Source organism: Trifolium pratense, linkage group LG3 (genome assembly GCF_020283565.1).
Source record: "Trifolium pratense cultivar HEN17-A07 linkage group LG3, ARS_RC_1.1, whole genome shotgun sequence".
In the NCBI taxonomy this organism is placed as follows: domain Eukaryota; kingdom Viridiplantae; phylum Streptophyta; class Magnoliopsida; order Fabales; family Fabaceae; genus Trifolium; species Trifolium pratense.
The window spans coordinates 24886932-24903540 of NC_060061.1; the positions used below are offsets into that span (position 1 = coordinate 24886932).

A 16609-nucleotide genomic window follows, 5' to 3' on the forward strand; every position below is an offset into this window, starting at 1 on the left:
TGACATGAAAGGTTGAATAATTCTTATTAGCTGCTAATATAAAATTAATTTACATTGACAGAGTGCGCGTCCTATATAAGAATTAAGAAACCTTTTTTACTCAATTATCCAAAAAAAATTAACTTTTTTGACTCAACTAGAACATCGACTCGTGCGGTGCACGGGTCTGATTATCTGTAGGATATATAATGATTAAATAAGATATGATAATTCCAATAATGTAAGGTATCTGAAAAAAGTTGAGTAACATTAAACGATAGTTCAACGATAATTTTGGAAAAATATTCATACAAAGAAAATTATGTTATATTACGGAAGACTTCCTTATAGACCACATGCGAAGTCTTAGTCGTGTCTTCACCGTCGTCATCGATTATTAATATTTTTAATCCTTTTCCAGAAGTAACTCTTGAAATTGCAACATACAACTGACCATGTAAAAACACTGGGGACGAAAGATATATCACAACATGCTTTAAAGATTGTCTCTGACTCTTATTAATAGTCATCGCAAAAGAAATCATTATAGGAAATTGTCTCCGTTGAAATTTAAAAGGAATTCTCAGGTCAGATGGTGTCAGAGAAAATCTAGGTATGAAAACCTGATCATCAATATTACTTCCTGAAATAATTTTTCCTTCCAGAGCACGTTTTCTCAATATCGTAATAATAAGTCTTGTTCCATTGCATAATCCTAATTTTTGATTCAAATTCCTTAATAGCATAACTGGAACTCCAACTTTAAGTCTCAACTTGTGATTTGGAAGTCCCGACGTAGAAATCGTGTTCAAAAATTCGGGAGTATGAACATCATCCACTGTTTGACCGTCTACATTTTGTGTGAGTGGAGTATCATAACTCAAATATGTTTTTTCTTCACCAGGAATTAAATCCAACATATAATCATTTATTGTGTCGACTATTGAATTTTCAGGAGCTAGTATAGCTCTATTTTGGAAATACGTTATATCGTTCATGTTTTGTAAAAGTTGGGGATAAGTGCTTTCAACAATAGAAGCAAGAGGATCACCTGAATTTGGAATCAATAAATCTGATGGAATGTCAAGTTCTAAATCATCGTCGTTGTCATCTCTAATTTCTCCATCGCCAACACCCAAAACTCATTCAGAAAACAATCTTCTTTGTTCAACGTCTGCACTCGAAGCACCACCAAGAAGCCTCGTGTTTTTACTCAATGTTAAAACTTCACAAAAATTCCAAAGAACCGAAGAATTAATAGTAGTATGAACAACTTCTGGCCTTGTACCTTTGGGTATTACTGGTAGAATTTGTCTAAAATCTACGACAAAAACAACAACTTTTCCACTGAAGGGAATGTGTTTATTTTTTTCATCAACAGACTTGAGAATATCTTCTAAAGTTCGATCAACAGCTTCGAAACAGTGTTTGTGCATCATTGGTGCTTCATCCCATATAATGAGCTTTGCTTTTTGTATTAATAGCGTCAAAGGGCTTTTAGGAACTATGGTACATGTTGAAAACTCGTCAACATTTAGAGGAATACAAAACCTTGAATGTGCTGTTCTACCGCTAGGTATAAGCAATGCAGCGATCCCACTTGAGGCAACTGTTAAAACTATCTCACCTTTTGAGTGTAATGCGGCTGACATGACCCTCCAGATAAATGTCTTCCCTGTACCACCATAACCATAAAGAAAAAACGCACAAGGTTTATTTTCGTTAACTCTTGTCATGATTGTGTCATATACTTTACGTTGCTTTGAAGTCATAGTTGACATCAATCTAACATGTTCCTCAGCTAATGATTGTCTGTTATAATTCAATTCGTCATGTATTAAATTATTTTGTATATCATGAACTAATGATGTGTCTACTTTAGGCATTGGAGGATAATCTTTTAAACTCTTCCCACAACTCCGTAACATCATCTCAATATCCGCTAGTGCATATTGTATCAATTGATCATCGGTTAATATTAAATCTGCAATGTTAAAATCAAAATAATGAATGTGATTAGTGACATGACTATGGTTGTGTTTGGTTGTATTGCAAAAAAAAAATTGATTTAGCAGAATTGAGTTTGATAGATTTGATTTTGGTTAAAAATGAGTTAAACAAAAATTAATTTATGTTTGGATACATTAACGTAAAAATAAAGGGTATTTATAAAAAATATCAATTCTTTTTCCTTTTTTTTTTTTTGACAAAATTCTTTTTCCAGTTTTAAAAAACAACAATTTAATAAACTGCATAATAAATAATTTAAAAAGTGATATAAGCAAGGTTACACAAGTAAAAAAATAAACAACTAATAAGTATGATTTTATAGAAATAGGTGAAAATATTTTATACCTGGAGCACCAAGCAAGCGTCTCTGTTTTTGCAAAATATCATCAATCAAAAGATGTGAAGTACTTGTCCAAACTATTTCTGGTCTGGTCAGCTGATCTGACACCAATAATGTTGCAAACTATCCTTCAAAAAGTCTCTAAACCCCCGTGGCCTGTCTCTTTTATTGGCTCTATATACTCCTTATTATCATCCAGCAAACCCCTTGCAAAACAGACTTCCTTGAAACTATCATATTTGAAATTATCCAGTGTTTTTAATTCATCAAAAGAAGTAGGACCTTTGACGTAGTTTAATAACGTCCTCAAATAAAACCCTTTCACCCGCACCAGGTGGTGCAAAGTGAACTCTTCCAATTGAAAAATCTCTTTGTCTTGGAGCCCACTGATGCAAATTTTCTTTCCACACAAACTTAGTTGGGAATTGACTATATGTTAAATTTTTTGCCTTCGGAAATTTCTTGTTTGCATCCATCCATGCCAAAAATTTTGATGTGCAACTCTTTGGTTTGTTTAGAACGTCTTCAATACGCTCGCTATCTTCAAATAAAACAGCGTGCTCATCTTCAAGATGATAATTAAGTCGCTCAACCATAGGCTCTCTATAGTATATATCAAAAGAAAATATCCTCCAAACAGCTTCACATGCCGACAAATATCTACAATTATAATACATCTTTATTTCATCAAAACATTGTGACTTGTCGCTTCCATTACCAGATGTATAGAAATTTGCTGTAACACGATCATTGTGACTTGTCACTAAATGCAAAATTGTGTCGTGTGTGAAAATCCTAATATCAATACTTGATATCATAATTTTAATAGAAATAACATATAAAATAAAATTAAATATAAATAATTGAGAATTTTGGTGTAAAAAACAATCTATTAAAATTTTTGGAACTATACTAACTTCGGTTACGCAAAACTCAACGCAGTAGGTCCGATATCTAATTTGCAATTCATTAACCAACTTCTCCCGATCAGATAAAGTTTTAAAATAATATCGATTTCAGGAATAAAGATAATAAATCACAAAACAGAATGAAAATTTATACACACCTCTAAGTAAATTAAGTCGAATTGTGGTGAAGTTGTTAACATAAGACATTGAAATGTGAAAGATGCTTTTTTTTTTAATAGATTTCAATATTGTTGAAGGTGTTATAGTATATATATATATATATAACTTTCCAAATTACACGTGATAATAACTTTCCAAATCTCACATGATAATTATTCTCTAAATTTATGATCCGGTAGAAAAAAAATTATTGATCAGGAAAGACATAAAAATATTTCGTGATGAATAATATAGTCAACAATAATTTTGATATGATATACTTTTAAAATTGATGGTGCTTATCAATTATTGCACATAATTTTAATCACAATTGGTATACTTGCCATAGTGGTTGGAAAGGCCTTGCACTGAAGGGTTGCGGGTTTGAATCCTAGTCAAGACAAAATTGTATTATTTTTTAATAAAAATTACAAGATAAAATGGAGGGAAAATATGGAAAACAAATTAGGGTTTAGGATTTGCTTGTGTATACAAGCTTATAATATAAAAGATTTAAAAATAAACCTAACATGCAATAATTTATAATTTATTTGATTGATTTTATGCGTAGGATTAATGAGTGACAAGGCACCACGTAAAAACGTCCAATGAAAAATTGACAAACCAGATTTTAAATACCACATTACACAATACTACGTACTAAAACGACATCGTTTCTATGAATTCCTTTTCTAACACGAGCAACAACAACAACCCCATTATTTCAGCGTTGAAAATTCATTTGGAAATTGTTGCACTTCACACACACACACACCCCACCATGGCCTCCTCCTTCAACACCTTCTTCATTTTCTCTCTCGCTTTTTTCCTCATCGCTTCACCTTTCATTCAAGGTTTGCTTCTCCACATTCTAGATCTAGATCCGTTTTCTCTATGATCCTTATGTTTCATTATTTGCATGTTACGATTACTTTTCTGGTCACCCGATTGTTTTAATTTCGCATGTATTTTTAGCTTTGATCTGATTAATCATTATATTTTATTAAAAATTGATTTTTTTATTTTATTTGGGGGTTTTTGATTTTTTGTTGAGACTATATAATGCTTTCATTACTAGTTTGAAGTCATATAGAGTGCATTTTTAATGTTGGGCATTGTTTAATCTAGTTTCATGGCACTTGAATTTATTTTATTTTTTTTTTTGAGGTGGGGTTTTATTATTGGGTACCATTTGTGAAAGGATTCATTGAATTTGAATAGATTGAATGATGAATTTTTTAATTTAGATTTCAAATGGAATTTACTACTTCACAGTGGTTGTAAATACTGAGATAGAGTTGTTTGAAGGGATTCATTGAATCTGGTTCTGTTTAATTTAATTTAATCTAAATTTCATGTTGAAGATACATACGTCCATGTTAAATCTGTATTTTTTGGATGGTGACTTGATTCAGCATTTGGTTTATGTATTATTTTATTTGCCCTATTGGATCTTGCAATTAACTTGGTATAAGCTTGTTTTTATGGTTATGTGCATGATGATTAGTTAACATGGTTCTTTCTATTTGCTAGTTGCTAGGTGCCAATCAGACTCAGATGAAGGTACTACTACTGAAGACGCAAGCGACATTGGCATTGTTGGTGATGATGTCCAAGACTTTGATGGGACTGGGACCTTTTCTTCTGCTCCGGGAATTGATACAATAAGTGTATTTCCAAAAAATATTGCAAAACGTAAGGATTGTGTTGTCTAGTTCACAAAATGTAGTTTTAATTTTGTTTTCTATATTTGATAATGATTTGATTTTGTTTGTTCATATGAATATGATGCAGTGGTAAAAGCTGGAGAAGAGACAGAACTGCTCGTTGGTGTAAAAAATGATGGTAAGTCAATCAGATTGGATAGTATCCAGCATTGTATTTTCAAGCTTTCAAGTTTCTTTAATTTTTTGTTGTCAATCTGTCATTGTCTAGTATTCATATTTCACGCCTTTCTTTGTGTTACGTTCTTTTTGTGATTCTATTAAATTATTTTTGTACTGGTGTTTGAGGTGTGTGGAAGCCAAGAGTAAAAAACAGAGGCTCTTTCATTTGTAGTCCAGCTGATTTTTTTTTTTAATTTTGTGGACTGAAAACAGGGGAATCCAGCTTGAACGTGGTTGCAATCAAGGCTAGTATTCACCTTCCTGTCGATCATCGGCTGCTTGTTCAAAATCTTACCGCTCAGGTATTAATTGGTTACTAAACACCCTAGTTACACTTGGTTATTTATTAGTGTAAAAAATGATTATTCTGCTCATGTTATTTTAAATGATTATATTTATGCTTGTTACCTTGTAATCAATCTTGTTTATTGTCAAAATTGATGAAAGCTATTTATACAAAACGGGAATTTCAAATCCTTCTGAAAAGAGTTTTGGTAGTAAAGTTTAGAATTTGAAGTATTTACTGTTTCCTTCAAAGACTAGGTTGTGTGATGTTGTGTCAGTACCACCTATCCTGATTCAGTAAATGACATTACACAAATAATATAACTGCAAGCTTTTTTCAATTGCAGGTTTTCAACAATGGTTCTGTACCAGCCTCAGCACAAGCTACTTTCCCATATATATTTGCAGTCAGCAAGTTCTTGCAGGTATGCCGTTACTTTGAAGGCAACTACTTTTAGTTTTTGAATGAATGAAAACATAAGAGAGCACTTCTATACTCATGATCTCATAACGTGTAATGATATTTATGAATGCAGCCTGGTAGTTTTGATCTTGTTGGTACTATTATATACGAAATAGACGAGCATCCATACCAAAGCACCTTCTTTAACGGCACTGTTGAAGTTGTTGAATCTGTTGGTTTTCTTAGCATCGAATCTGTTTTTCTTGTTACTCTTGGAATTGCCCTCCTTGTCCTCCTAGGGCTATGGATTCATGGTCAAGTTCAAAACCTATCTAAGGTACTAATGTCTATATTTTTCTAGATAATGCGCTATTATTGAACCATCTTCACATTTAGAGTTTGCTAATTTTACTCACAGGTCATAATGGTTTGTTTCATATTTTCAAATATTTGTATAGGAAACAATGAAAACAATAGTTGTACAGTAGTTTCTGTAAAAAAAAAATATAATAATAGTTTTCAATATTTTCAGTACAAACATTTGGAAACATGATGAAAATAGCAAACGTTTTCCGATACCAAAAGGCCCTAAACTTCTCACCTTTAATTTGGTCCTGGTTATTGATCCAGCTTTGTGCTTACTTCACATGTTTGAAGTAACTACTACGACATACAGTTACTGATGCTTACCAAAAAAAAAATAAAAAATACAGTTACTGATCCAATCTTACACATTTATAATATAATTGACCAGATTTTTAATTTTAAAGAAAACCTTTGGCTTTAATATTTCCTTCATCTTTTTTATATTCTCGTGTTTGCTCATGAATATTTGGTCAGAAAACAAAGAGGGCTCCAAAAGTTGAAGTTGGAACTAGGTCTACAGATGCTTCAACAGACGAATGGTTACAGGTCTGTTCTTATGCTGCTGTATACTACTTCTTTACTTGTTTGATACCATGTTGTCCATTTTTCAATATTTAAACCTGTAACATAAACTAGCATCTGAAATGAAATCTCTTTCTTTGCCTTGTATTTTGTCGCGCACAGGGAACTGCATACACTCAGTCTCTTTCCAGCAAATCAAAGAAGAAGAAGTAGATAAATAATAATTGTTCTCAAGTTCTTCAGCCATACATGACTAGAGATGTAACACTGTGTTTAATAGTTTGAGAGAGCGCAATGAATTCTGGCTGTATCATCGATGACCTGTCTTTTCTGTTGTAGCTTTAAAGAATTTTTACTTTTTCCCCCTTCCAATGAGGTTGAGCTTTTTCTAAGAAAAAACTAACAGGAATCTAAGTTAGGAAGGATAGAACTTCTGAGAAGTGGCACAATTTTTGTTAGCTAATGTTCATTTTACTATCTACATTGTTTTGTTTCTGTTTATCGTGAGTCAGTTTGGAATATCAGTTGCTAGCGGCGAAGAGTTTTGTCATTCTCTGGTTTTATATTTATTGCGACCGACCCTAATTAATGGAAGTTGTTGATTCGAGGCTGATAAACCAAAGGGGTCAAATTCCAAAAGGAAAGTAACTACAAGGACACCAGATGGAGAGTAGGAGCTCACATAATAATATCATAAAAAACAAAATCTAGTTTAATTGAACAAGAAGATTATCGTAGATAGCTAATCAGTCTGGAGTCTTGATATCTATATAATGAGGAGGGATCAATAACAGTAACTCTTTTGAGTTATTCCAAACCTAAACCCTTAATTTTAATATTAGTTAATGGTCATGATTAATACTAATAAGTCTTATGGTGTTAATCAATCGACATTGCAACTTTTACTCCTTCCATTGATAAAGGGGAAAGGATCCTCTTCAGTCCAGTGGATTTTTCCACTGGATTCTCTCAAGTGTTAATCCAAACCATCAAAAGTCATCTCTCTCTTCAACTTTTTTCTCTTTTTATTTTTATGGATGGTTGTGATTTTACTGGATGGTGATGTCACTGCAGACAATCCATTCCCGTCACATTAGCTTTAAAAAAAATTATCCAACAAAGAGCAACATTTATGCACTGTCTCTTCATTCTAAATCCTATGTCTCATTTCTTCAATTCTCCAATATTTGTTTATGACATCTCTTTCTTCACTATTTTGATGATAAAACCAAACCGCATAAAACAAGTTCATTTTTAATTCAAAAACAAGAGACATTTTTTACAAATGAATGTTCATCAAAGAAGAAAGATATTTTCTCTTTAGGCCCCCCACGTTTCTTTTATACCCCCCTTACTTACGTTTTTGCCCCTGCACGGTGTTTCGGGTTATATGAATCAAACTTTAAAAAAATTCGGTTAATAGAAATCGTTCGCTTTTTTCTCCGAGCTTTGTTAACCGAAGTTAACTGATATAGAAACAGAAGCTTAACTTCTGATTTCAGATACGTTTTTTCTCCTAAACACATCCAACACTACTCCTTCATCCTCTTGTGTGCGATTTTGTGGAAAACTTCAACATCCTACCTCAAACCATTCTTAATCAAGTAAGTTCCATACATTTACATGCACTCTTTTCTCATTCCATGTTTTTCTTATCACATGCACTCTTTTCTACGTTTTTTTTCCCTCCCTGAGTAATTTTCTATCTCAAAATTCTATGTTTGAATTGTTGAATTAATGGTTAGTTGTTAGTTTAGTTAGATGGTAACATGAATGCATGTGATATTAGGTTCAATTTGTGTATGTCATTAGTTGGTATTATGGTGTACACTAAGTGTTTGACAAAATGTGTAAGTAAAATTCAATATGCTTCCATATGAATAATGTTTCCCATAGGTGTTAGGATTAAATGTTGATTGAATGTTGATTGAATTATAGTTTGAATTTATCATAGTTTATAAGATTGTATTGATTGTGAAGATATTTTTCCATGTTAGGATAAATATGGAAGAAAATATTGGGAGAGGTAGACATGGAAAGACAAGCAATGCAAATGCTTCCGCTCGTAGAGAGCTTGCTGCAAATCGCCCTGCCAAACGAGGTCGTAGTAAGCAGCAAGGACCAACTCCGGCACGAGGAACACATGATGCTGAGGCGGGTGGTTCGCGTACGCGTACACGGTCACGTTTAAGCCAAGCACAAAATGCTGAGGATGATTTTGACGCGGATCAATTTCTAAATCAGGATGTCGAGTATGGCGAACCTGAAGAACCGCAACAGCCACCACGACAGACACCGCAACAGCCACCACGACAACCACGACGAGATGCAGCAAATGAGGGTTACAGAGGAGGACCAAGTGATATGTCCTTATTAACACAATACAGAAATCATAGGGCGGTTCCGATATTGGATGAAGCACCAGATGATCACGAGGTACCGTTAAGTGTATTAATTGTTTTATTAAATGTATTAATTGTTTTAAATACTGTGATTATGTTAATTAAGTTTTCAATGTTTTGTGTTGTTGGAATTTTTCAGGTTTTAAAGAGGACTTTGCGTTGCCAAGCTAGCGGGAAAAAAGTTATAAATATTGTCAAACCGCCTCGTAGCGAGAGGTGGTTTTGGGATCCAATTGAAGCATCGGGATTTGAGCCGCTTACCCGTGTCAATTTTAGCGTACTTGACTATGGGGTTATATGGGCATTTGTTGAAAGATGGCATCCGGAAACAAGTACTTTCCACCTTCCATTAGGTGAGCTCGGCATCACATTGGACGATGTCCAATGTCTGTTACATCTTCTAATCCAAGGAAAGTTTCTGAACCATACGAAGATGTCAAGGGGAGAAGGGGCTGACATGGTTAGTTCATATCTAGGAGTTGAACGAGAGGAGATTGATATAGCATTCGCCGAAACCAACGAGGTACATTTGAAGCATGGTTCCTGCAAACTATTTATACAACAAACCAGACTCTTGCCGAAAAAGCGATGGCTGAAAATAAGCCGGTGCATGTTGTTAGGCTCTACAGGGAGAGGAGCGTAAGGGCTTTTATGCTACATTTGGTCTGTTGTACCATATTCAGCAACAAGAGCAGTTACTATGCGGATGTTGTTTATTTGCAGTACTTTCAAGATTTATCATGCGTTCATGAATGGAATTAGGGTGCTGCTGCTCTTGTTCATCTGCAGCATTATTTGGATCACGGGTTTGCGGTTAGCACGACTTAGATGGCTGGTTACATGTCATTTCTTCAGGTAAAAATATATGAGCGTTATATAATATATTATTTGTTTTTGTCTAAGTTGTCACATAGACATATATTACATAAGTATGTTTGGCTATAATGAATCTTGTTCGTCATACTTTCAGGGATGGATAATTGCGCACTTTCTGAGACTTAATGTGTGGGTGGATGCTCCTAATTATACAGAGAACATGCCACTAAATGCAAAGGTTGTTCCTGGGCAGGGAGCTAAAGATTCATCTGGATATAGAAGCAGTTTGGACAATATTCAAACTTACAATTGCGTGTTCTGTCCGTATGATGCTCACCGACAAGTGCGAACTTTGATAAATGCATGTTGGTTTTCTGGATGGTTAAGGTGTGGTAAATTGAAAGGCAAGCAAGCATTTGTCGGAACGTGTGCTAAGACAATTTCAACATGTGCAAGGCATTCCAAGAAACCCGAGTATGTCTGCAACGCCGGGAATGAACTTGTGTGAGATAGATCGTGTGTTTACGAAAGAGTTGGAATTGAGGATGATTGATGAAGAGATGAGGGGTCGGCCTGTTACTAGCCCGTGGGACACTGAACCTGGATATATGTCATGGTTTTATAGAGTGTCGCATCCAGTTATGCGACCCGTACAAGCTCCTGAATCACACCAAGGCCACCTAATTTAGAGGTGTTAATAGAGGCGGCGGAAGCAAGAAATGACCCTAATATAATGCAAGTTTGCCGGAGTGTCAAGGTTGAGGTCGAAAGGGCAGTTCGCGATGGTGAGGCGGTGGAAGGAACTCCTATTCATGGTACTTTGCAGCGGATTCTCAATTTGCTTAATCCGATACTTGCTTATAGGCGAATTAAGCGGGGGAGGGGGACACACTACAACACTCGGGGGTAGACTTTGTTAATTTTGTAACTTTAATGTTGATGTGATTGTTTAGTAACTTTGACGTTTGTTTATAATTTTGATGTAATTTTGATTATGACAATATGATGTAGTACACTACGTATTTTAGTATCGTTTAATTCGTAATTTGTTACCGGTTGTTACGTTTTTATTATTCGCTAAAATATTTTTAGATTGGATGGTTAATGTTGATGTTCTGACATATATAACATACTAAAATGTTGATGTGGTATAAACAGGTTTGGACCTCAAATGTGTAGAGGTGGTGCTGCAAGTCAGTGACTACATTGACTGGTTTTTTGGCCTGAAATACTTCGGTTTTTAAGGATCGAAATAATATAAATTCCTAGTAATTTCGGGCTTTATCAATCAAAACATGTATTTCGGTTTCTGCGAATCGAAATAAGTTAAAATCGAAAGAAATACATGTATGTAGGGGGTATAAAAGACTTGATGGGGGGGGGGATTGAAGACCGGATGTATTTGACTTGAAATTTATTAAAATTGTTTCGATAAAACTCTAATATTGAAACGAAATTAGACAAATCAAACACAATAAACGGAAATTAAGTATTACATCGGAGTGAAATTGTTATAACGCATCAAATGGAAACATGATTTGGATCTTCCGGACGAACAAGGCTAGCAAGGATGGCTTCGACAGATCTTGTCAGTGTTGCATCTAATTCGATAGGCCCCCTGGTGCTATACTGCTCGAAAATTGAGAACATAGTTTGAATTTCATCGTTGTTTTCAAGCATCATATCAGTGAAGGTAATGCGTCCGTCGGAACCGATCGACGACTTACGATACCTGAGACTTGAAACTGTTCTGTTGTCGTTCTGGTTGTTGACGGTACGATTCAGTTGGTTCAGTTGTTGTTTCAGACCATCGAACGTTTCATCATCGTTAATGCGAAACAAAATTGTTTTTCCGTGGTTGTAGTAAACTGCTGCAAGGGTAGATCTCATGCGTTGTGTGAGTGAGACATCCATTTTGTTTTTGTGTGTTGAGTGTTGAAAAATGAAGTGGTAATGTACATTAATTTATAGATCATATTGTTGCACATTATTGTGGTAGGTGGTGGTTAATGTGGTAGGTGAAGTTAAATGTGGTAGATAGGGTTTAAATGGGTTAGGTGAGGTTAAATGTGGTAGATGGGGATTAAATGGGTTTGGTTAGTGTTTTTGCGCTTAAGGGAAACAAATTTTTTTTTACTTAAATTGATTAATTAAAAAACTTACAACTTACAATTTTAATTCAAACATTCATTAACTGAAAATCACGTAACATAATATAAAATTCAACAACAACATAAATGGAAAATCAACAACATAAACGAAAATTTAACAACAAAAATCATTTTGCAATTACTAAGGTAGCATACAAACGTGGATATTTCGGATCAATTTCTATCCAGTCGAACATTTTTTTCACATCTTCATCATCTTTCAACTCTTTCCACTCGTATTTCCGTGGTGCATCATCATATCCTCCAACATGGTCAGCTGCCAGATCGATGTATGACTCAGAATACGCTAGTTTATCTATTTTGATTTGTCTGGCGTATTTGAAGCGATACATGACTTCAATCGTATTTTTGATAGATTGAAGAGTTGTTAATGTGTTTTTCAAATCAACGCAGAACAACTCGTCGTTACCGTGAAACTTGATTGAAAATGCATAAGAAGTCGCTAAATTGTTTTTAACAAACCGGTTTGAAGTACTCATTTTGTAAAATACGATTTCAATTATTTTCTAACTATCCATATACGTATTTATAATACCTATAAATCAATAATAGCCATAAAAAAAAAGTCGGTGCAATATCGACCACAAAATATTGTCGGTGCAATATCGATCACAAAAATCTGTCGATGCATTTTTGCATTTGCATTAATGACCCCAATTTCATATAATGCCTACCTTTCTTCAATCCCCCCATCAAGTCTTTTATACCCCCTACCTACATGTATTTCTTTCGATAACTTATTTCGATTTGCAGAAACCGAAAAACATGCTTCGATTGATAAAGCCCGAAATTACTGGTATATTTCGGTTTATAAAGCTCGAAATAGCTGTAAACAAGGTCAGGTTATGCAGAATCACTTGCAGAACCACCTCAGAATCGTCGAGGTCAAAACCTGTTTTTTTCTTTCCATTCATTTCCAAAATTATATTAAGCTTATTACAATGTTATTACAATATGTTACAACATTTCATAACCAAAGTTTCATAACCATATTTCATAACAATAATACCAAAGTTCATTTACAATAATACCACATTTCATAACCAAAGTTCATGAGTAAATTACATAACCAATGTTAATATGTTACAACGCATAATCGGCATGGTATATATATCAAAAAGTAATGCGCTTAGCTACCTTTTCAAAAAATATTGCGCTTATCTACCCTTTCAAAAAATAATGCGCTTAACTAATTCAAAATGTAACTACTAAAATCAACTACAATTCGAGCGGATCGTCTTTGCTACCCTTTCCAATCGTGGCTAAGTCGTTGCCTGCTCTTTCAATGGTCAAGAGCTCACCAAACTTTTGCATTCTATCCAAAAACATGGGCTCTCATGTAGCAACTTCTTCAGAACAATAGTTTTTCCACTGATGAGCCGTTGGAGGTATCAGACATCCTTCTTTCAACCGCACTAACACAAAGTGGTCAGCGAGCGCGCCGATGCAAATAATCTTGGAATCCAAGTCTAATGTGTCTGATGGAGGTTTGCCACGCAATGGAAAACAAGTTCTAGATGCTCCACACCTTTCCATATTTGTCAGTTGAAGAACGACCCTTTGAAAATGAGTAGCCACAACGTAACCCGTATCCGGAAAATTAAACCATTTGTCCTTTAGTGCAAAAGCATGTTTACTCCTTCTCGGAGGTGGGAAAAGTGCATCCGTGACATACTTGTAACGCTCATCAGTATCGAATAACTCCATACATGATTCCTTATGCAATCTCAGCTCCCTCTCCATGTTCAGTCTGATCAACTCAAAATCTTGCTGAGTTCCTTTTTGGTGCAAAGCTACCACACGGTATCCACAATAACCGTCGCCATCAACATCAATAATATCTTTGATAAATGGGTGCATGAACTTCGACATATGGTTGATAAAAGGAATTTCAGGAGGAGTTAGAGTCAAAGTACCGATGACGAGTTCTTTAGTCACCTCAGACACTGTTTGTGAAGTCGACGGCTTTGACTTTGTTGGTTTCGACTGAGATGCCTGTGTAGCTGCAATATGATCATCAACATGCTCCCACCGAGAATTTTCCCTGCTCGTGGATCTCGTGGATCTAGTGGCAACCCGTAGGTCCTTCTCATAACACAACCACACTTTTTGCTATCCATACCACATTCGTCGACCCTTTTTGCTTCGGAATAAATGTGATCCATAGCCTTTCTAGAGATTTTATAAAACAAGTATGCGTAAAGAGGATCATCGTCGTATCTGTGTTCCGCAACAGACATACTCCGACCGAATTCACCTTGTACTTCGGTGAACTGACTTATCAACATCTTATTTATCGCTTCCCAACCTTTCACCAAGTCACCGTTACCATCCTTCAAGTAACCTTTCAACACACCATGAGATGATTCAGCTCTATTCGTGGTGTGATTCCCCATGTGCATATGTTGGTCTACCCAAGCATTGAACACCCTTTCTTTATCAGTGTCTAGGACAGTCTCTTCAACATACCGCAAAAACTTTGGCCACCTCGCACAAAGCTCCCTAAACTCCATAACATTGTTAGCATATTCTGTCTCCGTGGGCGACTCTAACACATTCTTAAAAGCATCGGTGATTCGATCCCACACATCAGTCTGCTTCTCATTCTCTCCATTCTTGATTTTCACAATTTCCTTCATCTTAGAGCTCACATTCTTTTTTACATGAAAACGACAAACCATTGCAGCCGATGTTGGAAATACCTCGGCAACTGCATTCATCAGAGCCAAATCCCTATCAGTGACAATCACCTTCGGTCTAACGTCCTCATTCCTTAAAAGACTGACACATTGCTCTAGAGCCCAAGTGAAGTTCTCTTCTTTTTCATTGGTAAGCCAAGCAAATCCTGTTGGTGTAAGCCCTAGAGGCCAATAATTTATGTTAAACTTATGCTATGTATCATGACATTTATTATTAAATAATGTATGTCATTCTTTATTATAATTGTTGTAAAGATTAATAAAGTCCCTAGAATAGATAGTTCATGTGATGAAACATTAAGTGAGACTTAATCGTGAGATTGCATTAACTTAAAGAACACTATTCTTAAAAGTATCCGTAGTCAAGCTTTAATATGAAGTGGGATAATAATAAAGCGTAGAGACTATTATGTATAGACTGATGACCACATCTCAAGGGTCATGAATATGAGATATTAAGTCTATACATAAGTATAAATATTAGGAGTAATATTTATATTGGATTGACCCACCATGAGAGTACTACATAGTATGTTATGAAAGTGTCATAAGATACTCTCATAGTGATAATAGTGTATATCACTCTTAGATCTGAAACCACTATGATCTCTAGATGTGGACTTAAATGTTTTATTGCCGTTCAAATATCTGTAACAGGATAATTATAACGTCAGTTAATGGGCATTTGACGAACCATGCTGAGGGACATGAGTGTCTTAGATGAGATTTGTCCCTCCTGCATAACGGGAGATATATCTTTAGGCCTCTTGATGAACATGACTGAAAAATTGCATGGCCATGCCGAATTAAGTCAATATGAGATATTGGACTTATTCGTTACTCAGTATGCTTCGGGATCAAGAAATACAAATATTGAACTATACAAGGATGACACTATCTATGTCTTGTGTCCAATAAAGATATGAGGACAAAGGAGTAATTGTACACATATATATTATCATGGAAATGTTTCGTAAGATCACCTGACATTCTTGTCACTTGGGTAGCAGTGATGTATTGCTAGATACCGCTCACTGTTTATAATATTAAAATAGGATTTAATATTATTGCCAACGTGACAAGATCCTATAGGGTCGCACACAAATGAACAGTCATAAGGATAAACATAAGTAAGACTTATGAATAGGGTGCAATTAGTAAAAATTGCTAATTAGTTGGCAAAAGGTTAATGGGCTTAAGGAAGTCCACTATCACTTGACTTGGAGAGCATACAAAGAGGTTATATAAATAGAACCCTTGTGCCATAGTCAGAAACACTTTTTGGTTTTTGAGAAAAACAAAAGAGCACTCTCTTCTCTCTAACCTCTGATTACTTGGCTAGTATCGGGTACCGGAGGAGAACCGTTCGGTGTGGACGAGTAGAGGCTTTGCTAGGTTGCTCAGCTTGTGATCGAAACTTCTCTTCCATTACTTGTAAGGTAACAACACTATCACTGATTCATTGCTCTTCGTAATGATCCAAGGAAAGGAAATCAGATTTTTTTTTTAAATTCCGCTGCTTCTGATATATCGATTTCCCTTCAAATCTAACATTGAATGTCTTCCCAGTTGAAGTGAACCCGACAATCTCAAGTAACAGCATTTTGTATTTGTTTGTTTTGTATGTCGAATCCATCAAAAGCACAGTAGAAAAAGAATTGAA

The 16609-nt window shown here is 35.1% G+C and overlaps 2 protein-coding genes and 1 pseudogene across 2 annotated transcripts; 1 reads left to right on the top strand and 2 right to left on the bottom strand.

The window, feature by feature from the left end:
• Positions 1 to 311: 311 nt before the first annotated feature.
• LOC123914832 lies at positions 312 to 3147 on the bottom strand (annotated as a pseudogene).
• Positions 3148 to 4085: 938 nt separating this feature from the next.
• LOC123913693 (translocon-associated protein subunit alpha-like) lies at positions 4086 to 7357 on the top strand. Its single transcript, XM_045964511.1, has 8 exons — positions 4086 to 4250; positions 4930 to 5091; positions 5191 to 5241; positions 5496 to 5584; positions 5915 to 5992; positions 6104 to 6307; positions 6811 to 6882; positions 7021 to 7357. Exons 1-8 carry the CDS (start codon positions 4178 to 4180, stop codon positions 7069 to 7071), a joined length of 780 nt encoding a protein of 259 aa, XP_045820467.1. The 5' UTR covers positions 4086 to 4177; the 3' UTR covers positions 7072 to 7357.
• Positions 7358 to 11597: 4240 nt separating this feature from the next.
• Positions 11598 to 11990, bottom strand: LOC123914833. The gene has a single exon (XM_045966001.1). The coding sequence runs from the start codon at positions 11988 to 11990 to the stop codon at positions 11598 to 11600; it is 393 nt and encodes a 130-aa protein (XP_045821957.1).
• Between the last annotated feature and the right edge of the window lie 4619 nt (positions 11991 to 16609).